Source organism: Antechinus flavipes, chromosome 4 (assembly GCF_016432865.1).
Source record: "Antechinus flavipes isolate AdamAnt ecotype Samford, QLD, Australia chromosome 4, AdamAnt_v2, whole genome shotgun sequence".
NCBI classification, from domain to species: domain Eukaryota; kingdom Metazoa; phylum Chordata; class Mammalia; order Dasyuromorphia; family Dasyuridae; genus Antechinus; species Antechinus flavipes.
In genome coordinates, this window is record NC_067401.1 from 39,864,908 (window position 1) to 39,892,715 (window position 27,808).

Genomic DNA, 27,808 nt, shown 5'->3' on the forward strand with positions numbered 1-27,808 from the left:
GTCTGGACGGCAACACAATAACGGGGAGACCCGCCCCTCTCTGCCACCCATTGGTTGGAGATCCTCCTTGGCGGCCCCTGATTGGTCGAAGGGAGAAGCACCAAGCTAGGTTGCCTAGCGATCGCCGAGGAAGCTGATGTGTTAGTCCTTGTTTGCAGCCGAGGACCAGGAAGTAAAGTTGGAGCTTCCTCGGCGCCAGATAAGTTTCTCACCCCGAAGGACTGCAGGGTGCACAGGTGTCCTGAGCCACGGGAGCCTGACACAGTCCGGGCCCGCACCCCGAGAAGCCGCCGCGACGCCAGGTAAGTCAGCTCGAGGCCTCTCCGCGCGACCGGCGGCCGGGCCGCCAGTGTTCTCTTGGGCAGCGGTGCAGGTTGGACTGACCTGTTGGTTGTCCGACGGCTTCACGATTGTTTTCGCCGCCAAGCGCGCGCAGCCACGTCCTGGGCCTCGGCCCGGGTCCGTCGGGGAAGTTCTCCGCCTCGGCACGGTCACGCGGGGCTTAAAGTTTCTTGGCTGTGAGCTGGGCAGGACGCACGCTTGGGCTTAGTGCAGCGCCAGATCCGGTCATTTACCATCTTCTCCTCCTCCTCCTCCTCTTCCAGTCTCTAACTGGAGTTCCAAGTGTGCTTCCTTCCAGCCTACTGGAACGGGAACGACCCCACGAGGGTACCCACTTGGGACTCATTTTGCATGAGAAACCGTATTTTGAGGAATTCCACATCTTTTCCCCTTTTAATTGTTGATTTTAAATGTTTCTTGCAGTCAACATTTAGGCCCTCCTGAAGCTCAGCATGGCTTATTTTACATAGAATGTCCTTTTAGACAGGACAGAACCTTGGATGGAGTGCTGAGCCTGGGACTCAGAGGTCCCCTCCCCCGAATCTAATTTCTGACACGTGGGCACATCAATTAGGTCAACCGCTATCTCTTCCTAGTCCCCACCTCGCCGGATTGTTGAGGTTCAAATGAGGTCATATATCGAAAGAAAAAAGCAATACGTAAATGCCACACCTGTTGTTAGTAACTTTGTGACCTTCCTAAGATACTTTCCCTGTGTTGAAGTGTCCACTTAGCCCATCTGTAAAATGAGGGAGTTGGATTAGTGATCCTTCAAAGTTCCTTTTTAGCTCTAAGTCCTGTTAACATAGTGAAGTTTCTTTTGACCTTCAGCTAAATAAATATTTCTAGTTCATGGCTCTCTTGCACTTTTATTCTCACTTCTTAGTCACAGTGACATACCTATCTGTGAATGGCCTGGCTGTCATTATTACCCTTCTCCTTACACTTTGACTTTTCTAATGTACTCTGCTAGTGCAGCTTTCCTTCACATTTGAAAAAAATGCCACAGATGAACCATCTGGAGATCATGGACTGTGAAATGGATTTGAAGTGATCTAACAACAAACATTAAGCAAGCTCCTACTGTGCACAAAGCATTGATGATGCAAGACAAAAAAAAAAAAAAAGAAACAATTCCTGTTTTAAGATTCTTTTATTCTGTGGGAGAGCTATAGCCTGTGCACAAACGTACTACAAAATAATTTGAGGCAAGAGTAAGCATTAGCAAGTTAGGAAGGAGGTGGCCATGGGACCAATCTTTGGAAGTGTCCAAGAGGAGAGAGCACAGTCCCAGAATAAGGGATGGCACATGCAAATACAGGCAGGTTGGAGGTTGAAACATCAGGGAAAACTAATAGTGCAGTTTGAATTGGAAAATTATCAGGTTAAAAAAGTAGAACAGGTGAAAGTCTAGCAGGTCCTGAGTTAAGTTGGTTGTAAATAGAGAGAAGGGGATGGATGTGAAAGGTATTATGGATTTAGTTGATTAGATATTAGAAGGGAACAGGAGGAGTGTCGAGGATGACGCTGAAGCTTCAAAACCAGGTAACTCACATTACGGTGTCCTCCACCTTCCCTGCCACTTTATCTTGTGACCAATCATATGTATTTGCCAAATGGATCGCTGGCTAAGGTTAGTTTAACCACTGCTTAGCCCAGCACATAATACAAAGTAGGTGCTTAATAAATGCTAGTTACCCCCCTGACCAACATGAAGTCTTTACTAGCCATGGGTAAAACAAAGTTGACTAGCCTCCATGAGATAGAACTCTTATCTAACCTTGATCTCTACATCATTACTACTGTGGATGCACTACAGTTCTTATGATCATCCTTGCTTATAGCCTTGAACTTTTCTTTCCTTTATCTTCTATGTCTAAAGATACCAAGTCCTAGGGATTCCACCATCACAAAAAGTCTTAAATCTGCTGCTTCCTGACATTTCCACTGTTATCACCTTGGGAGAGCCCTCCTCACCTCTAGCCCAGACTGTCATAATAGCCTTTCTGCCTCCCTCCCTCCATTCTTTTCTCCAGTTCATTCTGCATGTCACTACCAGATTAATTTTCCTAATTCACAGCCCTTATCACTGTTTCACACATCAGAAACTTTAGTAGGTTTCCATTTTCTATCTGATGAAGTTCAAACCCTGTAGTCTGACTTTTAAGGAGGACTGTTTGCAATCTGGTGCTAGCCTGTCTTTTCAACTTTATCTTACACTACAGTACCATCGTTTATTCTAATTATCAACTAAAGTGGGCTGCTTGTTCGAACCTGAAGTACATTACATTTTTTCCCACTTTTGCCCATGCTTCTGCTTAAATAGTCACCTCTTCATCTCTGCCTATTGAAATCCTATCCATTTTTGAAGGTCAGTCACTTCTTGTGAAGCCTTTTCCATTGTCCTGTCTACTCTAAAGGGAAATTTTCTTCAAATAAATCTCATACAATCTTTCCCCCCACATGCTTTTATATTCTATTTTGTGTTGTAGCTGTTTGAGTCCATCTCTTATTTACCCTACTAGAATGTCGTCTTCTTGAAGACAAATGTTTCTCATTTATTTTTGGATCTTTCACAGAATCTGGTACCCAGGTACCTTAAAAAATGTATATTAGATGTATGAATGAACAGTGTTAATAAATCATGCTTGCCTATCTTTTTTAATTCTAGATGCAATGTGGATGATATTTTACATTAGGTCATAGAAAGTTCACTTGAACACTAGACAGAAAGAATGCTTTATTAATCATAAAGATATTATCTAGTTGAGCACTTGGTTTCATGGTTTGATCAAACTTGATACATGAAGAATATATTCCCCCCCATTTTTTTTTACAAATGCATATTTACTTTATTATTTAATGAATTTTAATTTTTTTTGACCTTCATTTTTTATAATTTTGAATTCCAAATTCTCTATCATCATTGAGAGGGGCAAGCACAGTTCGATAAAGATTATACATAGGCAAATCAGGCCATTACCTTTTTAAAGCAAATAGGATTTTCTAACTTCATTGTTATAAGTTTCCTTTACACTCTATTATCAACTTAAATTTCAAATATTTTTTGTACATATAGATATATATTGAGAAGGGAGATGGTTGACCATATATATGTGTGTCCATGCATATATGCATTTGTAAGTGTCCATACATACATATATATACACACATACATATATGTATATGTTCTTATCCAACCTCCCCGGGACAGGTGAGAATGTCATCTTTGACTCACCGAGGCCGGCGGCGAGCTGAGGTTGGCAAGAATTCTGAAAAGAAGTTGGAAGGTGAGGAAGACTCCAACCAAGAAAGAGGCCTGGATAATGATGATTCCGGGGATTCTAAGGATATTCGCCTTAACCTCATGGAAGAGGTGTTGCTCCTGGGCCTGAAGGATAAGGAGGTAATGGAGTTCAGGTATCGATCTCCGTGTGCATGATATATTTTAGTCGTATTGATGTTGAGAAGTGTAAGAAAAATAAAATCCCTGGGATTTTTTTTTTTTTTTTTTTTTGCAAAGCATGAATTTTGTAGTCCACAATTTGGAGCTCCATTACCCTCTGGGGATGATGACTGAGGCCTGTAAGGTAAGACCCAGAGGTATAACTAACTGAGAAGCTCCTCCAAAGTCTTGGATTTTATGGGAGAGGCAGGCTTACTGTACTTGCAGTTTCCCTAGACTAAATTGTTGATTAAATCAGAATTAATTAGCTACCTGTTTTGAAAAGGGCCCACTATAGACTTCAGTTCTGAAGGAAATGTTCTTATATTGAAACATTATCTTTACACATGTAAAGAATAGGGAGAAGAATCCTATAATGTTTGGAATGTTATGGATTCTGTTTTAGCTTAAGCTTAAATATTCTCATTTGATGAGGATTTGGGTTTGGTTTCATTTTTAAATAATATAAACTTTCCTCTTCCTGCTGTATTTCCCCTTACCATGACAGAACATTTATTATGTAATTGCTTTATGATATAAATGCAAATAATTGCTTTGAGATGTTAAACCTTGGCTAAGAGATGCTTCCTCCAAGTAGGACATTTTTACCCTATATTTAGTCATTTAACTTTTCTGTGCCTGTATTTTTTTACCCTTCACAGAAAGTATACATATAGAAAGTATTTGCATATCTTCTGCGTAAATATGATAAATCCTCATTATTAATGGAGATGTGGAAAATTTCTTAGACTGAAATATTGCCTCAATTTTGATTTGACTTGAAAATAATGATTTACCTTGGGTTTTTTTTTTGTTTTTGTTTTTGTTTTTTTTTGTCTTTAATCTCACTGCTATTTGACGACCTGAAAGGCGACATGACCAACAAGGAAACGTTTCAGGGTACTTGAGGAAAATGTCCCAAATGTTATCGTATCTCCCTTGCCTTGGATTCTTTGGTATAATTGGAAAGAGTTACATCTTTGTTACATCTTTGGCTTGCAATTATGATCTCTTTATTTTCCATTTTTCAGGTGAAGCTGTAGGCTTCTTACAAAGAAAGTTGTTAACTTAATATTAAAGAAATGCCCAGTACATGAATAAGAGACATATATAAAAAGTCTTATGGGGATCTCTGTGGCTAGTAGGAATTTATAGCCTTTTCCTTAAGATAAAATTATAGGTTTGTTAATTGTAATCACAAAGGAGTTAAATATTTAAAGGTCTTTAGTATCTTTTTCTTTTCCTTCCTTTCCCTCCTTGTTTGTTGAGAAAGTTGAATCCGAGCTCTGTAGGACAAAAGAAATATTGAATAAGAATCAATTGAGAAAACAAAACTCCATTGTATTACTAGAGTTAGCTGGAAAAGTTGGATTGGCTCTTGTATTATATAAGAAAATTTTAAAGAACCAATTAAATAAGCACAGCTACTGATTGGGAAGGATATTCAGAACAGCAGCCAGAACATTTCTCACAAAGTATGTAACAATGAAGACTGAAGGGATTTATTGGTTCACTATGCATTTTTGGGATTGTTGGGATTTATTGGTTCATTGTGCATGGCTGCTCAGCCCTGGTGTGGGAAAGGGAGGGAGCTTCCTGCTAACCTCCAGATGCTCAGATTGATGTTTCTGTTCTTGAGACCCCCATTCTCTGTTCTTGTTTTTGTGAGTCTTTTTACATAGGTGCTAATAGGAATCTTACAGCATGGGACAATTCTTGTGGTACAGGAAAGGGTCTAGGGATAGGGTAATTAGTTAGAAGTCAAATAAAAAAGTATCTTTCTATAAACACTTTAAAAACTGTTAACCAGGGGCAGCTAGGTGGCACAGTGGATAAAGCACTAGCCCTGACGTCAGCTGGTCTTGAGTTCGACATTTAACACATCCTAGCTGTGTGACCCTGGGGAAGTCACTTAATCCCAATTGTGTCAGAAAAAAAAAAAAAGAAAGAAAGAAAAAAAACTGTTAACCAGCATGCATGCTGTTATAAACACAGTAATCATAGAAATAAAGCTGGGAGGGATCTAAGAGGATGGGAATTCCAGCCTTGGATTTAATTGAGTGGAGAAGTCTGTTGTGGAGGGGCAGGTTAAAAGGAATTCAAAGTCCTGGAGGAGGATGGAATCCTAGAGTTCAGATCTCAATTTCCTGATTTGTAGATTGAGAGGTTGGACTTAGTCTGTGATCATCAGTTAGTGTTTTGTGTTCACACATTATGATCGTGTCATCTGTCTTCTCTCCTTTCCTTCCCTTTGTAGAAATCTCTACACAACATCCTGTCCTGATTAATGATCTTCTAATCTCTAACGAACTCTGCTGTGTACCATGCCAAGAGTGTAGCAGGCACTAGTTAGTTAAATGGCTGTTGAATTGAATTAACAGCCTTTTGGATCACTCTATTTGGCTTTCAAAGGAAAGTTCATAAACAGGGTTTTTATCTTATTTAACTCGTGGAAATATAAGGAAAGTTTATAGACATTTTTGAATCAGATCATTTGGGAAGAAGTAGTCTAATGTACCTGAACTGCAATTCTGAACTGCCACTTACTTACCTTTACTATCTCTGCAGATGTGTAAATTAGGTAGCATCTGTACTTCCTCTACTGATCTTCCAGATTACTGATTTAATGAATATTCTGAGTTTAAGATAATTATGTGTCCTTGGATTTTACCCTATAAGTAGGAAATGTGAGTAGAGGGGCATTGAAGCTTTTTTAATTAAGAGAGCACCATGATTAAATGAAAAGAAGTTCATTTAAGTACTTTAGCCAAATTCAACCATTTGCTTCTGTTAGGATTTGTTACTCACTATGTTTATTCTCTTTAGCCAAAGAACTGGGTGTGTAGTGTTTGGTGTCAATCATATAGGGATAGGTTTTGCTAGACCTCGGATTTCTTTGGTATAAGAAACTTCCTTTAGTTGGTGTAGGCCAATTTATAGGCTTGGAGAACTTCCTGGAGCATTGAAGGGTTAAAAGTTGCCTAAGGTTGTATTCCCAGTTGTATCAGAATCAGTCCTTGAATCCTAGGCCTTTCCGGGTTGCCAACCTATTATGTCATGTTGGCATCTCAGAGACTCTAACAAATATGAAACTGTTTCTTTCTTTGAAAAACTTTGTAACTTGAAAAGACTTACCTTAAGATAATTTGACTAATGATTTCCTAGCCTCTGCTTTGAAACATCATTTAGTGGCACTAGAAATTAAATTTAGACCTATATTTTCAAAACTCAAAGACAAATTTTTCAGATTATTGATCTCAAAGAAGACTTCACTTCATGAGGTTAATTCATTCAGCTGGAAAGGTTTGATTGTATTCCAGATTTTACAGAAAGTTAGCTAGCTGTCTTTTCTTTTCTTAGAAATTTGTAGTATAGAAGATACACCATGAATTTATTTGAAAATATATAAATTCTTTCTTTGATACATTGGGAAATTCAAATATGGAAAAAACACCTTTGGAAAATTTGATATTACCACAAATAAAGAACATTTGGCATCAAATGAGTACACTGAACCTGAGCTCCAACCTGGCCAATGGAAAATAGATTCATTTCCTGTTGAAAACAGGATCCTGTTGAATTGTCAATATTGCTTTTGTTAAGAATTTGTGATACATTGAGCTTTTACTGACTCACTGATGTTTAATTGTGAAAGACTGGGATTTTATAACTTGATAATTTATTAGAATCTATATTTTCTGGATATAAATTTATCCATAATAAGAATTAAGTGAACAGTTGTGTTTTAATGATTGAGGAGAAGAGTTCTTTTAATCTCTTACAATTACAGTACCTGGATTGGCTATTCATTTGTAATTTCACTAATCCTAATTGATTGAATAACTCCTATTTGTAAGTCACTGTTTAATTTTCTCTCTTATTCATTAGAAATATAGTATGTTAATATGACTCTCGCATTTACTGAAATACAAATGGAATAGCCACAGGTTTTCAAAGAAAAAATTCTGAAAGGCAGAGGCATTTTAAAAATTTTCAAATTAAAATTTTTAAACCAATCCTAATTAGCATTAGATAGGAATGTTTCATACCTTGAAAGGCTAAAGTCTTATTTTGTATGTGGAATAACTATAGTTCAGATAAACTAACTCATCTCTGTTCCTTCTTCAAAGTATCAACTGTTTTCTAGATCTAACTTTGGCAGTGAGGAAAAAAGTCTCATCTTTTTTTGACTGGAGTTGAGAGCTTAGAGGAAGATTTTTAAAACATTTTCCACTTTTGATCCCTCCTTTTGGCCCAAGAAATTTTTGCATAACATTAGGGATATAGATAGATAGATAGATAGATAGTCCAACATTTACTGATAATAAATCATGGGGTTTTATGGGGTTGTGATCACAGTTTTAAAAGCTTTGGCTTAGAGCACTAAGCCTGAATCAGGAAGCCCTGAGTTCAAATGTGGCTTCAGACACTTAACAACTATATGACCCTGGGCAAGGCACTTTACCTCAAAGTGGGGATAATAACAGCACCTAGCCCACAGCTTTATCTCATTTACAAATGAGATAACATTTGAAAACCAGTTCCTGGTACAAAGCAGGCACTGCTTAATAAATGCTTGTTTTCCTTCCCTTTCCCACCCCTGATGATGATAGGACCATTCAGCCCAGGAACTTGATATGGTGCCATTTTATTGTGCCACTTTACTGTTGAAAATGACATGCTTTTAAAAGATGACATCGCCTGTTGCCTGTCTTTGTCCTCCTTACTAAGCCAAGGGAGTGGTTCAGGCTTGTTAACTCTCAAGCAGCATTCCCAAGAATTTTATGCCCTGAGGTAGCTTCATAGGTAATCTAGTGGTTTATCCTATGTACTGTTAAGCAGTAAGGGTATAACCTTCAGCCAATAGCTGTTTCATGAGCCATTTGTCCTGGGCTCAACTCACAGCTTTTCCCAACTTGTGGACTCTCTCCCTGTATGCCCTGGAATTATGGTAAGGAATCCAATATTCTGTTTACATACTAAGCATTGTCATTTTTAATCATTATTTAGCTCTAATCAAATCTGCACCATAGTTCAGTAAGTAAATAAGAGAATACCAATTGGATACTGAATAAAAGATATCAGAAATGTTTGCTGTTTTTCAGACATAAAACCTCTCCCTTTCCCTTGACCTGGGCCTGTGATTTCATTAGAGTAGGGAATACCTGTGGGGAAACTATCAGTGCTGCTCAGTCACTGCTTTGCTAGTACTAGTCTCAGAGGTTCCAGGACCATTGACTTCCCCAGAATCACACACTCAGGATATGTCCCAGAAGGTCTTCCTGTCCATTCCAGGATCTGCTACATCTATCGTGCTGCTTTTCTTATATTAAATTTTCATCCTCTTATATTAATCACTGTATACACATAGTTCAATTACTTTCATGTGGAGTTTTGAGAAATTATTTGGCATTAAAAAGACTGCCTTACTCAAAGCAATTTGAGAACCACTCCTCTAACGTTTAATATTTTGACGTTCTCACCTGTGATGTAAGACCTCAAGATGAAGCTAAAGTTGAAATTTAGAAACGGATAAAGTCACTGAAGATAGTCCCACTATCATGGACAAAACTTTGGGAATACTGCCTTCTGTTCTGAGGGCCATGTTCTAAAAGAGATCCTTTGGATTTTGACATCCAGAGTAGAGTGACCCAGATGTAAATAAGTGTTTTTAAGAATGACTTAAGTTTTAAGTAACTTAAAATTGTGTCATGTGAGGAACAGATAAAGGAATTAGCAATGTTTAATGTGGAAAAGAAGAGCTTTTGGAGGAACCAGGAGAACTGCTTTCAGGCAATCAACAAACATTTAGCATCCAGTACAATGGATAGAGTGCTGGTCTGGAATCAGCAAGACTTGTCTTCCTGAGCACAAATCTGGCACTTACTATGGTGTGATCCTGAACAAGTCACTTCACCCTGTTTGCCTCAGTTTGCTCATCTGTCAAATAAGCTGGAGAAGGAAATGGCACACCATTAAAGTATCTTTGCTGAAAAAACTCAAAATAGTTTGAATTTGAATTTGACTGAATTTGAAATGACTGAACAACAAACATAAATGAGGAAGGCACTCTGCTAAGGCCTGGGAATACCAAAAAAAAAAAAAAAAAAAAAAAGATGAAAGAATTGCTCCTCAGGAAGCTTATATTTTATCAGGAAAAGTATATCTAAGTTTATTACATGGTAGTTGTGGGGAGGGGGGATGCTGGTGTCACTTGATTTGAGCTCTGCAGAAAGACAGCGAAGAGAGAAGGAGACACGTCCCACATCTGGGTATTAACTTCTGCAGATGCATAAAGATGGTAACATGAGTTTGACTGGATCATAGCATGTGGGGGCAGACAATATTGGATAGTAAGCCTGGAAAGATAGCTTGGAGCTAAAGTGAGACGCCTGCTCTTAGTCCTAGATATCTGGAGTGAATAGAAGTTATTGAGGAAGGAATGACACGGTGAGAACTGTGCATTTAGAGTATTGCTTTTTCCAAATAGTTGGAGTTCTGTAATCTGAGGAAAGAATTTTCTTAATTCTTGGTAGATCCAGAAGACAGAACCGAGGCTGCTGCTTGTGGGTTGGAGGTCCTCTCCAGATTTAAAAAAAATTCCAGTAACCAGTAGAGCATCCACAAATGAGAGGGAGTGCCCCTCATTTCTCTCACCCCTACCCCTCCAATCACCAGAAATAGTGAGTTCTCTTACTCCTGCCACTCCAATCACCAGAAATAGTGAGTCAGTGACTGGGCAGATAAGTTAGAGGGCATTCTCAGTGTGGAAAGTCAAACCTCATGATCTCTAAAAACCCTTCCAGTCCTAAGGCCCTGTTAGAGACCTAGGTGCTGTGGTCTGCTCGAAGTTAAAAAGAAGGGTCCATAAGGAAATGTCTGATTCTTCTAATCACACTTCCGAGATAAGAGTAGGAGGATATCCTCTTGGCAACACTTCTGTAAGTTCCACCTGGGAGACAAAATAGTGCATTTCACCCCACTTTACTAGCAAAGCATCTATTTAAAAAGGGAGTAGAGGAAGAATTTTGAGAACCACTCAATAAATTTCATGTTTTTCCTTTTTAAATCTCATTTTTTAAAATTATTTTTTCCCAATTGCCTTTAAAAACAATTTTTTAACCTTCATTTTAAAAAATTTTGAGTTCCCCCAAAATTGTAGGCAATTTAATACAGGCTCTTCATGTACTTCATGCAAAACATTGTTAAATCACTTTTCTATCAGCTGCATTTATGGACAAACTAAGACATTCTGAGCGCTAATGGATCCTCCAGGGACCTATAACTTTTTAGTGACAAGATGGTACTTATAGAATGTTCCCAAGGATAGAAAATCAAGGGAGAAATAAGAAAGCTCAGGAAGCCCTATGTTCTAGTCTCATGTCTTTTACCTGTTGGCTTAGTGACTCCGGACAAGTCCCTTAATCTTAAACTGTGGGTTATGACCCCACATAGGGTCTCGTAACTGACTGGAGAGACTTATCATCAGTAATTATGGCTTATTATCAGTACATGATTGATTTGTATACCTATTTTATATGTCTCTATGCTCAGGATCACATAAAAATTTCTTGGGCAAAAAGGGATTGGAAGTAGAAAAAGTTAAAAAGCCCTGATCTTGATAGTTCTGTCCCATGTGAAGTAAAAAGCTCTTTGAGATTGTTGCTTATGATTTGTTTATGTCATTTCTTCTCATTAAATGAAGCTCCTTAAGGGAAATGGCTTTTCATAACTATTACCCTCACAGAGGCAGCCAGTGGTGCAGTAGATAGAATGTTGGACTTAAAGTCAAGAACCTGAGTTCAAATTCAGCTTTATAACCCTGGGTGCCTCATCTGTAAAATGAGGATACTAGAAGTACGGACATCGCAGGGTTGTTGTGAAGATCAGAGAAGATATTTGTGAAAAGTGCTTAGCATAGTGCCTACCACACAGTAGGTGCTGTGTAAATGCTTGCTCCTTTCCCTCCTCACATTGGCTTTCCTTTCTCTGTCACTTGCCTCCCTCTGTCTGTTCTCATTTGGCTCCTCCCCAACATGAACCTTTTATTTCAGTTTTGTTATTCAGAGAGATTTCCTCTCTGGCTTCTTTTTGTTCACCCTTCTCTTTCCTCTGCCTGAATTTGTTTTCCTCCATCTTTTCTCCACTTCTCATTTGTCTTTTCTCCATCAGGTAAAATCCTACACTTCTTTTGAAGTCCAGGTAAAGTCTCATCAACTCGTCCTTGAAACTTTCAGCTTCTCCAGTATATGACAATTTTTCTATTCCCTAAATTTTCATGGCCCAAGTCTACAACCACTCAATTTTGAGCTTATTTAGACACTAGTGTTCTCTGAAGGGCAAGTAAGTGTTGCAGAGAATAGAGCACTGGGCTTGGAGTCAGGAAGACCTGAGTTCAGATCCATCCTCCGACGCTAATGATGTGACCCTAGGCAAATCACTTAAAACTGTTTGTCTTAGTTTCCTCATCTGCAAAGTGAACTGGAGAAAGAAATGATAAACCATTCAGTGTCTTTGTCAAGAAAACTCCAAAATGGGGCCATGAAGACCAAAATGGCTCAAAGACAACAGCAAAATTGTTTTCTAGTTGTGTCTTAATTGTTAAATTGTAAATCCCTTGAGGGAAAGCACCATGGTTCCTGCTTAGTTTTTATGGCACACAGTCATCTCTCTGATTTGATAAACATACAGGCTCAGAATTTTAAAAGCTGCAATATCCTATACTTGCTCCAACTGAAAATAATTATATGGCTTACCCATATAACAAGCAACTGATTTCTTTTTTTTTTTTTTTTTTGAAAATTTAATTTTATTTAATAATAACTTTGTATTGACAGAATCCATGCCAGGATAATTTTTACACAGCATTATCCCTTGCAATCACTTATGTTTCGTTTTTTCCCCTCCCTCCCCCCCCCCCCAAGATGGCAAGCAGTCCTATATATGTTAAATATGTTGTAGTATATCCTAGATACAATACATATTTGCAGAACCGAACAGTTCTCCCGCTGCACAGAGAGAATTGGATTCAGAAGGTAAAAATAACTCAGGAAGAAAATCAAAAATCAAATAGTTCACATTCATTTCCCAGTGTTCCTTCTCTGGGTGTAGCTGTTTCTGTCCATCATTTATCCAATGAAACTCAGTTAAGTCTCTTTGTCAGAGAAATCCACTTCCATCAGAATACATCCTCATACAATATCGTTGTCGAGGTGTATAATGATCTCCTGGTTCTGCTCATCTCACTTAGCATCAGTCCGTGTAGGTCTCTCCAAGTCTCTCTGTATTCATCCTGCTGGTCATTTCTTACAGAATAATAATATTCCATAACATTCATATACCACAATTTACCCAGCCATTCTCCAATTGATGGGCATCCATTCATTTTCCAGTTTCTAGCCACTACAAACAGGGCTGCTACAAACATTTTGGCACATACAGGTCCCTTTCCCTTTTTTAGTATCTCTTTGGGGTATAAGCCCAATAGAAACACTGCTGGATCAAAGGGTATGCACAGTTTGATAACTTTTTGGGCATAATTCCAGATTGCTCTCCAGAATGGCTGGATTCGTTCACAACTCCACCAACAATGCATCAGTGTCCCCGTTTTCCCGCATCCCCTCCAACATTCATCATTATTTTTTCCTGTCATCTTAGCCAATCTGACAGATGTATAGTGGTATCTCAGAGTTGTCTTAATTTGCATTTCTCTGATCAATAGTGATTTGGAACACTCTTTCATGTGAGTGGTAATAGTTTCAATTTCTTCATCTGAAAATTGTCTGTTCATATCCTTTGACCATTTATCAATTGGAGAATGGCTTGATTTTTTATAAATTTGAGTCAGTTCTCTATATATTTTGGAAATGAGGCCTTTATCAGAACCTTTAATTGTAAAGATGTTTTCCCAGTTTGTTACAAGCAACTGATTTCACAGTGACAGAATTACCATGATAACAAATAAATAAACAAATAAAGTTCTGGATTTGCTAGAGAAGAATAATGATTAGTATTTCAATTTTAAGGCATGGCTTCAAAATTTGAGTGGTTTCTATCTTATCATTAAGGTAAACCAAAAAGGTATTTTTGTAGAAGGTTGGGAATTCAACTTGAAGAAAATCAGGAGGTGAAGATTAAACTACAGAACACTCCCTGCATTTCAGATAGCTGGTGAAAACATGTGTTGAAAATGTTTGTTGGCACTAAGGAAGAAACCAGGGAACGACTGAAAATTAGAAGGAAAATAGAAGGAGCAGATTTCTGGGAAAGACAGGAGAAAATGGGACTTGCAGAGACATTGACTTTGGCATAAGAAGAACCGTCTCATCAGGCAGCATTGGGGTAGGGCTGGGATGAGGAAATAGCAGAGTAATCCAGTGTTGGAACTTGGCAGGATGTGAGGGGCATCGGGCTGTGAATTTTAAGAGTAGCACATAGGATGGACAAAGATTATAGAGTAGGAAGGGAAGCAAATGAAGCTAGAGCAAGAAAGATGGCTTGTAAAAGTACTGAGGGGTAGAGAGGTTAGGGGGATGGAGAATTGGTTTAAGTCCTTTGCAGCCAAGGCTAGTCCCAATGAACTGCCCATAGGGAGGACAAGAGAGCTGCTACAAGTGCTTTAAGGTCTGTCCTGTAGAGAAGGATTATTCAGCTTGTTCTTGGAGGGTCGAACAAGTAGAAACGAGTGGAAGTCAAGGATGCCATGAAAAAATACCCTAATGTAATGGAGATGAGAGAGCTCTAGACTTGGGATCAGAAAGACCATAGGTGGAATCCTGCCTCAACCATTTCCTTGCTGTATGATCCTGTGCAAGTCAAGTTCACCTCTGAGCTTGGACCCGAGGACCTTTGAGGTCCCTTCCAACTCCAAATCTATGATCACATAATAATTGGAACTTTCTGAAAGCAGAAATAGCTCCATGGAGAGAGCGGTTCGCCCTTTTCTGAAATCTTCAAGCGAAGGCAGGATGGCTTTTGCCTCCTGTGTCATAGAGGACATGCCTTTTCAATAATGCTAGATAGTCACAGGTCTCTTCCAAGTCCGAAATTCTGTAAGTCAATTGCGATTTTTATATGTGTATGTGTATATTATTAAATAAGATAATTTATATGTAATAATATCTAGTATATAATCTAATATCTTATGTATCTATTCAGTATATAATAAGACATTATATATTGCATGAATATATATTATATTTTATATATGATTATATATAACAATAGAATGTATAACATAATATGAAAATATGTGGTGTGTAAATATAATAAAACCTATTAATACTGTGTATAATCATAAAATGTAATGTGTATTTATGTAATATATAATGTATAATACATTAGATTTTATATAAAATGTGTTTATCTTATTTAATAATATATATACACCCATACATATACATGTATATATATATATAAAATTTCAGTTGACTCATAGAATTTCAGAGTTGGAAGAGACCTGTGACCCCAGGAATTACTTACACAAAGCTTTCCTGTGATGACCGCGTATTTAAAAACAGCCAGAGTCAGGAATTCAGGTTAAGGGAAAAATCTTCAATCTTTATTCTTTTTGAGGTGAAGGGGGATTGCGATAGCAATATGGGCAGCTGCAACAGGAAGCCAGCCAGCAGAGGTGAAGGGGGATTGCAGGTGAAAGGGGGATCGGAGATGAAGGGGGTGTCGCAATAGCAATGTGAGCAGCTGTGACAAGACGCCAGCCAGCAGCCTCTCTTTCAGCTTCCCTTTCCTCTGCCCTGCCTCCACCCACCAAAATGGTCATTTCCTATACAACACATCAGGACTTGTGCAAAGAGTGAGCGGGGGCTATTCTTTCTCCAAGCTTATATATTAATAGAGTATGGTCCAATTACTATTTAGCCTCATGTGCTTGGGACCTCAGTGCATCAACTCAAGCCTCAGCCCATTACACCTTCCACTTTGCTAATTATTGGTGCCCTTCTTTTGGAAGTCAGCTCCTAGGAACTGTGGACAGAGTGGAGAATGAAGGAAAAGACTTGTTTTCCATTCCATAGGATAATAGGACAATAAAGGGAAAAAACCAGTCCTCCTTTGAATGATCATAGATCTAATTGGATAAGGTTTTTTGTGTTCCAGTGCTGTAGATAGAAGTAATTGAAAAACCATACTCACCATTGACAAATCTTTCTTTGTATATTAGGTTCTGTGCTAGTCCTTCTTTGTACTGATACCTTTCTGTAAGTAAATAAATCTCCTTCTTTTTTCATGTTTTGCTTGTTGGTGCTCAGGTGATTGATGAAAAAAGTTCTTGTATAATTTTAATTGGGGAGACTGCTTGTTTGAAAAGCATTCTCAATTTGCATTTTTCAGTGTGATATCAAATGCATTTTTTAAACCAACTAACAGCAGATAATTTGGGATATTCTGGTCAGTTTTCAGTCAGTTTTGAGACTATATCCATTTCTGCTATAGAAAATAATCATTAAAAACCTATCTGTTCCTTTCTTGTTTTATCAAGGATACTGTTGATGTATGCACATGGGCTATTTTCATAAAGATTTCACACATAAAATAGCTTAAGAATTGATCTTTGTTCAGATTGTTATGTGTGGGACAGGTCTGATGTAAGACCCCCTTCCCAATCCAATTAACTAATTAAAAACATTATCAGGTATAAAGAGAAAACATTTGTTTAATCCCTGCAGGGAGAGGCCCAGACAGGAGCCATCTCAACTCCCCCATGTGCACCTGGAATCTGAAGTGTTTCAGGCTTGTCTAGGATTTAAAAGCAAAAGACTCCGCCTTCTCATTGGATAAACTAATAGGATATAACCATCCTTGACCAATGATCACCAATGTCGCTGCCTCCCACAGGTCATGTCACTTTCTGCAACTTCCTGTATCTCAGGTTCAAAGTCCATTCCTCCAGAGAGTACATGACCTCCCCCAAGGTCCAAAGTTCTGGGAACAGGGGTCATGCGGCAATACTGAGAAATACTTCATCCAATCAGTCCCATTCAGCTAGGTGGCAGGGGCTCCTGCCCTGGAGTCTGGAGGACCATCAGCCTCAGACACTTGACGCTTACAGCTGTGTGACCCTGGACAGGTCAATTAATCCCACTTAAGGAATTGGTCATTTTTTATACTTTCTTGGTCACTTTTCTCTCAGATTCAGCTGCCACTGTAGTGCAGGCCCTCATCACTTCATGCTTGGATTATTGCGGTAGCTGCTGGGGAGGGTCTCTCCATTCTCCATTCTGCCCCTAAAGTGATTTTTCTAAAGCGCAGGAAAGATCACATGTGGCATTTCTTGCTCCTCCTGCCCCCTTTCAACAAGCTCTAGTGGTTTCCTGTTACCTCCAGGACAAAAGGCTCTGTTGGGCACTCAAGAGTCCTTTATAACCTTGCCCCCTTTCCAGGCCTCTTGCACATGACTCCAGTACACCTTCCGATCCCGTGACACTGCCGTGGCTCCTGCTGTTCTGTGAGCAAGACTGCCTCTCAGCTCCACGCATTTCCTCTGCCCACTTTCCCTCGTCCACTGACTGCTGGCCTCCCTTTTTGCTTTAAAGGCAAGGCCTTAAGGCCTAAGTTCACGGGAAGCCTTCCTCAACCCTTCTTCATTCTCATGCTTTCTTTCTCTCAGTTATTTCCTGTTTATCCAGTATATAATTTGCTTTACATATCCATCCCCAGCTCACTAGCTGTGGGGGTGAGGAAGAGGAGACATTGCAACACTTTGGTCTAAGATGAAGTTCACCTTTTACTTGTGGGACAGGCCTTGGGAGGTTCCTCCTTGCCCCCAGGCACAGGCAGGGTGAGTCCTGGTTCAGAGCTAGCTTATACATTCTCCCAGACCTTCTCCTCCATTCTGCTTCTCCATTACAGAGATAGCCCTTGGTCATTATATACAAAATGTTCCACTTCTGTGTTGATCAACTATGGAATCTTCTTATCTGATCCATGCCCATTGTGCCTCCCCTGCAGCCATTTTCTTTGTCTTCTCTTCTAGTCCTCTTACTGCTCAGTCTATTCCCAAGCTGTAATCCTTGCCTTGACTCTCTTCCCCATCCTGCCAGTTTTAAGTATGTGTAAAATTTTATTGATTGTAAGTACCTGCCATGTGCCAAGGTGCTAGAGTTACAAAAGCCTGGCCAAGAAGATTTTAGTGTTCACCCTTGGCCCTCATGGACTGTTCATTGGTACTAAGATTTCCTCAAATAATAAATACTGTGGGGTCGATCCTGAACAGGGATTGATAGACTACCCAGACCAGTGGTATGATGGGTGCTTTCCAATCATCTTGTCATGAACTTGAACAACTTCTAATACTGGTATTTTCTTAATGACCTTGATGCGGTTAGTAGCACTGCAGAGAGTTGTGAGAATTGGGGTGGGAATCCCCTTGGTCCAGTGTGAAAGTATTCAGGAACCTAAAAAGTCTGAATGGCAAAAGGGAAGTTTATTGGCACTGAGAAGCCAGCTTTGGTAGGAAGACAGACTTCTGAGTGGCAAGAGGTCTTGGCAGAGAAATAATGAAAGGTTATCACTGAGAAGAGGGTCTCTTCACAGCACCCAGGAGTCCTGGCAGGCAGCTTTGCCAAGAAGAGAGCTTTATTGGCAAAGCATCATTTCCATTTTGGACTTCTGCAAAGATTTGGAGTTCAGAATGGTCATTTTATTGGCAATCTGGGGCTTGAATGAGATTCCTTCAATGTTGTCATTGCCCCCAGCTGAATTTTCTGGGCTAATCTTAATAAAACCACTAACTACTGAGAAAAGTGGGTCTCTCTCAGAGGAGAGTTTCAGAGCTCACCCCCATGACTTCCCTCTAAAAGTCACAGGGGACAGTTTCAGGGTTCCAACCCCCTGCCCCCCCCCCCCCAGTCAACCTCATCAGGCCAATATTCTTTATCCTGTTTATCAGTTTCCATAATTATCCTGACCTAGTCCTGACTCAGTTTCCCTATTTCTAAAAGCTCAGTCCTGCAAAACCACTCCTTCCTCTTAATCAGCAGAATATTTGATAAGAATAAAAGATCTTATATTTTAGAATATCAGAATGCCTCTCCCCATCCCAAGCTATCGGAATGGCAGATACTATCTTATCAAGATGCCTCTCCCCATGTCCGGGTTTCCTCCCCCCATTAGGTCATTCCATCTCCTGTGTCATCCCATCTCCAGTGGCTCACCCCATCCTGTCAGAGTCTTGTCCTGCTCTCAGCACTCTGACTCCGCCCTGCCTCAGTCTACCCCCTGTATCTGAGCCACGTGTATATATGTCTTTAAGAACTCGTATTGTTTGCTGGATTCTTGGAGACTCATTCAGTCCTGGGACCAAAGGATGGATCCATTTGATCCCAGTATATCTCTTCATTTAATAAATAATTAAATATTCTCCAATCTCTATCTTGCTCAGTTTCTCCAGCATTACAATCCTAAAGTGTCAGTGATGGACCCTTGAGAATTAACTCCATGAGCTTTGTCTATGTGGATTAGATAAGTTGGGCAGGCATCGGACGAAGGGGTAGACAAAAGCAGGTACCAAGGTAGTACCAGAGCACTCTTCTTCATTTGCCCCTTCAACAGACTGAATTAAGAAAAAATGCCATATTTTTTTAGAAAGCACTATTTGACATAATTTTATGAATTAAAATTAATTACAATTTTTTTTGGTATTCTTTCATATTTCTAGAGAGCTGATTCCTTCTTCTTTGGAAATTAAGCCAGTCTTCAAGTCAGAATACTTGAAATATTTTTAGTGTATGCTTTGAAGATTTTTTTTTTCTCCTATCTTTAATTCTGTTTGCTCTGGAAGCAGGAAACTTTTAAATTCTTGACCTTCATAGAATTGTTTTAAGGTGTGTCTTTAAGGAAGCTTCGCATAGGGAAGGGCGCTATGCATACATTGCTGGGTGGAAATTCAGGCAAGATTATTCAGATAGAAGATTATTGAAATTTCTTGACCTAACACATGACCCTTTTCATACTTTCCACTCTACTGGGTTTTGTAGACAAAAGAGCCCCTGAAGTTTTTTGGCCAGGTGAGTTTCATGATCAAAACACCATTTTTGATAAATATGCCTCTCTCTCTAAGAGACAGAGGAATTTCCAAGCAGGAAAGATTCTGGCTTCCAGAGCCCTGCTAACCAGAATCTAGTCTTTAATCACATCCTCCAGAGTTGGTGTGAACCATAGCTTCAGTTGCTTCTTGGGACCTTGCAAATTAGCCATCCTGATCCATCTGTTCCAGGCATATAAAATGGACTGAGTATTTTAAAAACTTGCCTCTCTTTTCCCTCTGAGTTGTCCATCTCAGATCTTTTCTAACCCTAATTCTTCTGCCCAAATTCCTAACTCTTATCCCATCCCCTGCAGAAACCTTAAGGAACTCCACCTTATCCCTCCCTAAAGCTTCATGAGGTCTGGTCTACTCACTTCTCAGCCACTAGACCACACCATTACGTTCCTTTTTCTATCGATCTGTTTTATTGGCACAAGCACTGGGGAAGGGTTTGCTTCTCTTGCATCAGATGGTGCTGCTCAGATTTAAAAAGCGGTGGCCCTTTATCACGAGGGTCCCTCTGCAGGGATAGAATAGATTGGATGTGTTATGTTTAGAAGGAAATATCAGGAAGAATCCTTCAGAGACCTAATCCATCCTATCTCTGCCTTGGCTGTTACGTATTATTTACCCAGATTGTGTCAGTATTCTCTTTGTTCTGAGACACCACCAAGGAAGGGAATCACAGCCTCAGTCACATCTTTTCTCACCTTGTGCCATTCTATTCTTCCTTCTATCTTTATAAAACTCTTCTGCTCCTGCATAGTCCTAAAGGAAGGCATTTTTCTGGGTTTTAATAGGTTTTGTGAAGCTGAAGTGGGAAAGAAAGCTTTTTGAAGAAATCTGTTCACCTCCTGGCTTTTGTTGTCCTTTATTGATATGGTTGAAATCTTTAATCTCATCATAATGAAAATCAAAGCTGAGTTGTGAGTTAGAAAGAAGAAAGCCCTGGAAAAATAGAAATACTTTCCTACTTGTACACCTAATTGAAATGTGTGGGGCAACCAAGGCCTTGATTTGCATCTACAATTTATTGCCTCTCCACATGGCATTGTTGGTCAGGAATATGTTATACTTTAATCTGAACCAGCAGGTAAAGGGAATAAGCACCAGTGTTTTTACAAAAAGAATAGATGTCCTTGTTTCCATAGGCCCTACACAGCAGGTGCAGATCACTGGTAGAGAAGTGGGTAGAATAGACATCAGGAAACTCCAGGGAGGGACGAGGTGGAGTTTGTAAAGACTTCTGCTGACCTGTCAGTGTTAAATGGGCCTTGGGATGAAAGAGGGAGGATCTTGGCAGAAGAGGTAAGGTTAGAAAAGATCTGAGGTGGACAGCTCAGAGGAAAAGCACTTTGTCTTCTTCCTTTAAGGATGCATCAGGATAACTAATTTATCTTGTCAGGGGAAGCTGCTGAAGCTATGGGTCATATCCATAACTATGAGTATGATTAAAAATTAGACTCTAGTTAGCAGGACACCCCAGAAGCTAGAGTCTGTTCTACTTGTAAATTCCTCTGCTCCTCTTTGGATCATGAAATTTATTTGTTCAGAAAACTACAGGAACTCTTTTGTCTGTAAAATCAAAATCCTTAGTCTGGTATTCATGACCCTCTCCAACCTGGCCCTTGACCCATCCACCTCCTCTGATACATCCTAAAAATATTTCTTTTTCAAATGCACCTTGGGTGTTTCTCCCCTTTCATTCACACCATCCCCTCAGCTTGGGATGCCTGCCCTAGTTTTCTCTCCCTAGCCTAAATGTAGCTCAGTCTGCCCCTCTATTAACTGGAGTACTCCCAGTAAAAGGGTCAGTCCCCTGAACTTTTAAGGCACATTGTTGGTACCACTTATGTATCAATCAGTGACCTTGTGGTATCTCTTCTTCTCCTAAACTCTTATCTCAACTAGATTAAAAATTCAGTCAGCACCAAAGCTAAGGCCTCTCTAGCAGCCTACTTAATGTCTGAGAGCTTAGATGGTTTGTGGTTTGCTCTTTCTAACTTATCTGTATTCTTCCCTAAACTCTGTAATATCACAGGAGCAGTTTGTAGAGAGTGTTATTTAAGGGGTTTTTGGTTAGCACTCTTAACTTTGGAAGTACTTCAGAGACCATCTGGTCCAGCTCATACTTCAATAAAAATGTGCACATACTCATGCACGTGCCTGATAAACGGCCATCTGGTCAATCTAGACTTTGCTTGAAGACCTCATGTGACGGGAGACACCCTTTTCTCTCCCCCCCATCTCCCAAACTAGACCATTCCTTGTTGTTTGGTCATGTTAGACTTGTGATCCCATGGATCATTTTACCCATGGAATTTTCTTAGTCAAAATACTGGGGTGGGTTTGTCATTTGCCATTTCCTTCTCCAGTGGATTAAGGTGAACAAAAACTAAGTGATTTTTTCTGATCATACAGCTAGAAATTGTCTGAAGACAGATTTGAACTTGGGTCATCCCAAATCTGGGTCTAGCATTGTACTCACTAAGGCATCCAGATGCCCCATTTCTACTTTGGAATTATTTGAATGGTAAGGAGGTTTTTCCTTATATCAAAACTAAACCTACCTCTCAGCAGTTATCCAAACTTTGGAGAGTACATAAGTTCTTTTCTACAGAGACTGACTTTATTGACTGCCAGTGGCCCGGGACTAGGGAAAAAATGGTCTTTCTGGAAGAGCCACAAAACCTCAGAAAGCGGCAGGTTTAATTGTGCCGAACTTTCACAGGCTATCTATCCAACCCCCTAATTTATAGGTATGCCCAGAGGAGCTGGCTCTGTGTCCCCTAAGCATAGTTAAATGACACAAGTCAGATTTGAATCCACGTCTTCTGTCTGAATCATGTGCTGGTGCTGGAGGAAAGAGATGAGGGAGAGGAGACGCTGTTCCCTTGTGTGGGGGAGAGCCAAAGCTGCTGGGAGAGAACTAGTTCCTGCCTAGGAAAGGTTAGTCTGTCAGGGGAGCAAGAACTCACAGAAGTACCAGAGAACCCCGCACAGACAGGGTATAAGTACGTGCCGTGAAAATGAACCTGAGCAGTGGACAGCATGTCCTCAAAGAGACCCGGCTGAGTCTGAGCCTTCCCCCAACCTCTTCCCCTCCCCTTTCCCTAGGGTTACACATCTTTCTGGAATGACTGCATTTCTTCTGGGCTTCGAGGAGGCATCCTGATAGAATTGGCCATGCGCGGCCGGATCCATCTGGAGCCCCCCACCATCCGGAAGAAGAGACTGCTGGACAGAAAGGTAGCGCGTCCCTCCCTTCACACACAGACACGGGCATTTCCCACCTCTGCCCTGAGAGGGAGGCCCTGGGGAGGGGAAGTAACCAGGTGAAAGAAGTGGGCCCCTGGTTCCTCCTCTCTCTGCCTTCTAGCTGCTATCCAGTTTCCACTTTCTCTATTGAACCAGTGGACATGGGAGTCATGCCCAGTGCTCTCCTGTCTCCTCACAGACTCATCTCATCCCCTCTGGGAATGGAGGGCTCATAGTTCATTAATGATTAGCACAGGCAGGAACCTCTTCTTAGCTCTAAAACCACATTTCTCACCGTCTTCCTAGACCAGCATCCCTTTTTTATTTCTGTGGATCACGCTCTTATTCACGCAGTCTCTTTGTACCCATCCTCCCTCCTCCTGCTACATCCACTGCAAATCCTTTTAGTCCTTCCTTTAAAAGTTCTTCTTATGTTGTTGTATTTGTTTAATTTGGGGGGGAAAGAAGGGTTTGTGTCCTAAGTCTTCATTCATTTGTAAACTCCCAAGAGATGCATATCTTCATATAGCATCAATATAACATTATGGATATAATAGTCCCTTAATAGCCATTTATTGAAAACCTTTGAATGAGTAAATACATGTTCCTTGTTTCTTTCCTTCTCTAAAAGGTGTTGCTAAAGTCAGATAGTCCTACTGGTGATGTCTTACTGGATGAAACCCTCAAGCACATCAAGGCCACAGAACCGGCAGAAACGGTTCAAACATGGATAGAGCTGCTCACAGGTAAAAGAATTCAAAGGATCTCTTGTTACCACATTTTTGTGGCTAAGATATAGTATTGTCTCCTTGCCAAGAAAAGAGAAGCAGAAATTCAGATTTTCTTGTTTATGAGAGAATAAGAACTTGATTTTGAATGCATAAAATTAATATCAATAATAAGTAACTACATTATGCAGCTCCTACTATGTGCCAGGCACTGTGCCAAGGGCTTTATGAATATTATCTCATTTGATCCTTGCAACAATTCTGGAAGTAAATGCTGGTTCTCATTTTACAGATGAGGAAACTGAAGTAGAAACAGAGATTAAGTGAGTTGCCGAAGCAGCCTTCCACCCACTGTGCCACTTTAGCTGCCAGAGATGCCAGTACTGTCCACTTGATTGTAGCTCTCTCTTCCTTTCCCCCTTATTTCTAATGCCTTCTTGCAGCTTCTGAAATCTTTAAGAAAACTTGGGTGATGATTACATGGGAGGCAAGGGTATGACAGGAGTCACACTATTTTTTCGGGACACCAGCCTTTGTCTTCAGCTTCTAGAAGATACAGCCTGATGTGTTTTATATCTGTCCCCAAGGCAGGGAAGATAGAAAAGTCAGCAAAGACTGGGGCCTGTTGAGAGACGAAGAGCCATCAGATGGCTCCCAGGGGCTCCCCTGAGTGGGGCTATGAGGTAGGTGAAAAGGCAGACGGAAAACTGGGCCCGAGCCCAGAGGGCAGTCTGAGCCCTCACTGGGCTGGCATCAAGGGCTACCCTCTGTCTGTGGGTCATGTGGTTGGTATTGTAAATTCAGACACCAAATACACCAGGATGAGTCTCGTTTTCTTATCGCAGGAGTCCCCAGTTTGGAAGATTTGGCAAATAACCACATCATCCTATAGAAAGTAATTAATTGAAAGTAATTTGGGGTTTTTTGTGTGCTTATTCTTGGTCAACTTAAGAATTTATTTCCTTTCATGCTGAATAGGGGTTCATATAGCCAAGGAGTACAGAACTTGAAAAAGGCTGGGAACCTCTACGGGCCGCCTGCTGGGGGATCATTGAGCCCTATTGTACATGTGTTCCTTCATCTGTGTCCTATCCCTGTCGGGGGAAACAAGGAGATGTTTCTTCCTTGCCCCCTTCAGTCCTTCTCTCTGGCCTGAATCACTGGCCATGTCACTTCTTCCCCACCACTAAGGGAGGCACTGGGACAGGCTCAGGCTCAGGCTGGGTGCATCTCCACATTTTCCCTATGAGATGGACACACTCAGTCCCTTTTTTTATTGGTCTGCCAACTTCTGTCCATCCCTCTGCTCCTACCCAGTGCACACAGAGCCCTCCCATGCAGATTGTCTTACAGTGTGGGCAAGTCTCAAGAGGGACTTACAGGGAGGGGTGGATTCTCTGTCACCGCAAAGCCTTTGTTCTTATCACATCGGCTAGGATTCAGTCTTTTCTCTCATCCAGGAACAGAGGAAACATGGAGAATTGATATCTGGAGAGAATCCAAAAGCTTTCAGCCTCTTTTCCCACTGCCATCCCAATCAGTACTTTTCTTTCCCTTTTCACAAGATCTTATGGCCACTATAGTGCTTGTCCAGTGATGAGCCATGGAAGAAGGGTCAACCCCGGAATGTTCAGCGAAGCCGTGGACCGCAGGGCAAAGCGCCGCAAAATTTACCCGAGACACCTAGAATTTAATACATGCTACTGCGAGTCAGAAAATTAACGTTTTTGTTTGTTTCTTTGTCTCTGTGCACTGTGTCCATTCACCCATCATCACAGGTGAAACGTGGAATCCCTTCAAGCTGCAGTACCAGCTGAGGAATGTGCGAGAACGGATTGCCAAAAACCTGGTGGAAAAGGGTATTCTGACTACCGAGAAGCAGAACTTCCTACTGTTTGATATGACCACACACCCAGTGACCAATACCACAGAGAAACAGCGGCTGGTCAGAAAGCTCCAGGAGAGCGTTCTGGAGCGATGGGTGAACGACCCCCAGCGCATGGACCGCAGAACCCTGGCCCTCCTGGTGCTGGCTCACTCCTCAGACGTGCTGGAGAGTGTCTTCTCCAGCCTGGCAGATGACAGATACGACATAGCCATGAATCGAGCCAAGGACCTGGTAGAGCTGGACCCGGAGGTGGAAGGAACAAAGCACAGTGCCACAGAGATGATCTGGGCCGTGTTGGCAGCCTTCAATAAATCCTAAAGCCGGCAGGGGGGCTCCTCCTTACCCCTGCTGCTGTTGCTGACCATCAGAAGCCACATCGCGCCGTTCATGGGATGAGGTGTTTGTTTGGGAGTTGGTTGATATTCATCTTTTTTTCCTTCTCTTGGACCAAATTCTTGGTGAGTAAGGGAGCAACCTCAGGGCATCGCCACAGGCCTTGACATGACAAATGAAGACTTGCCACTTTCCCCAACAGTTCTTATCCGCTGGAGGAGAACGTGGGGCTTGGCACCCACTCTCCTTTTTTGGCTCACTCCGTGGCTTGGGCACATATGACCAGTCAGGCGGGATCTGGATGCTTCAGCCACAGAGTGTCAGGCAGAAGTAGTAGAGCAAGCTCTTCATTTTTCTAAAAAATGTGTCCCATCTTAAATATATAGCTCACTCAAGTCCTTTGTGTCTTGGACTCTTTCAGCGTACTGTAGTTTATTAAAGTAGCATCCTACTTGGGTGAAGGGCAGAAATCAAAATCAGTTTTTGAAGCACTTGAGATGTGGTATTTGTATATCCCTATCATGCCGATGGTTTCCCCCATCTTTCCATTTCTGGCTTAAAGCATGTCTAAAATCTACCAGCCTGGTCATTAACAAATATTTAGAGATAAATGAGAGATAAATTTTCAGATTCCCTCCTACTCCATTTCAACCTTCCCACAGCCAGAAAACCAATTTTAAAATTTGTCTCTTAACTACCTCCTCTATGCATTGCAACATTGGAAGCTGTGATAGGGAAGGAATGAAATTCCTGTCCCTTACTACAAGGTGATTATTCTGGTTCACTCCTTCCTCCTGTGCCCTCCAGTTCTTTTCATGTATTTATTTTGGTTTCAGCCAATGAGGCTAGAACTGAAATTGCTCTTGGAATGCAGCCTCCTGAGTTCAAAGTGATCTAGGTCTTTATTTATTCCATCAAGCTTCCTGACCAGAGGTTGTGATTCTCTGTTTATTGTTAATTATAAGGTAGCTTTGCTATGGCCACACGCCACGAGGACACCCATCTTTAATTTGTATCAGAAAGGTCTCCTGCTCTCATCTCTGTAGAATAGGCAGGAAAAACTTCATTGAGGGCTCCTCTTGGGGCTTATGTATCTTAGGGAAGGAAATTTGGGATTGGAAGGACAGATCCCAGGAATGAGTTTAGCTAATATCAGAAATTTACCCACCCCTGTACCTCCTTCTCCCTCCCCCCAAATTAGCACTGCTTCTTGACTCTGACTAAAATGTTGTCTGTCAATGGCCAGGCCTCCTGGTAGTTCTGGAATGGACCTCTCTGGTGAGTTATCATGCATGTTCAAAAGTAATTGAATGTATCAGCGTAACCCCCCTCCTTCTCCATAACCTGGCCACAGTAACCACAGATAGTATCAAATTAACATGTCTTAGTTTTTCCTTTAATGACCTTTTGATGGCTAGAAGCAAATTGTCAGTAATAATTATGAAACTCGGCTGAATTCCAAATTTGCTTTTCTCAAAACAGACACCAAGCCCCTCATAGTCCAACTTGGTTTTGCTTTTCTTGCAATTTGAACTGTTCGTTTGCATGAAAACCAGATTGTCCTATGGAAAGTATCACTTTAAATGATGCTAGAGGCCATCATGAGTTTGGTTATTTTCAGTCCTTGGTTGGTCATTATTTTTTGTATCTCTCTCAAAAAGACAGGGAGAGGCCAGGTAGAAATAAATCTGCATTGTGTATACTGCCATTCAGCTTCCTTTTACCTGCATATGGCCATCGCCTTTGTTTCAATAAAGTTTGTATTCTTGGCA

At 40.8% G+C, this 27,808-nt stretch overlaps 1 protein-coding gene across 1 annotated transcript; it reads left to right on the forward strand.

Annotated features, from left to right (window-relative positions):
- The first annotated feature begins 113 nt into the window (after nucleotides 1-113).
- On the forward strand, nucleotides 114-27,808 carry GOLPH3L (golgi phosphoprotein 3 like). Its single transcript, XM_051992754.1, has 5 exons — nucleotides 114-302; nucleotides 3,557-3,748; nucleotides 22,947-23,078; nucleotides 23,719-23,833; nucleotides 25,594-27,808. Exons 2-5 carry the CDS (start codon nucleotides 3,563-3,565, stop codon nucleotides 26,019-26,021), a joined length of 861 nt encoding a protein of 286 aa, XP_051848714.1. The 5' UTR covers nucleotides 114-302; nucleotides 3,557-3,562; the 3' UTR covers nucleotides 26,022-27,808.

Excerpts from the sequence above, each read along its gene's own strand:
- GOLPH3L (XM_051992754.1), top strand. The coding sequence starts at position 3,563 with ATGTCATCTTTGACTCACCGAGGCCGGCGGCGAGCTGAGGTTGGCAAG. Across the intron at positions 3,749-22,946 it reads TGGGCCTGAAGGATAAGGAG|GGTTACACATCTTTCTGGAA; the intron begins GTAATGGAGTTC and ends CCCTTTCCCTAG. Across the intron at positions 23,834-25,593 it reads ATGGATAGAGCTGCTCACAG|GTGAAACGTGGAATCCCTTC; the intron begins GTAAAAGAATTC and ends CCATCATCACAG.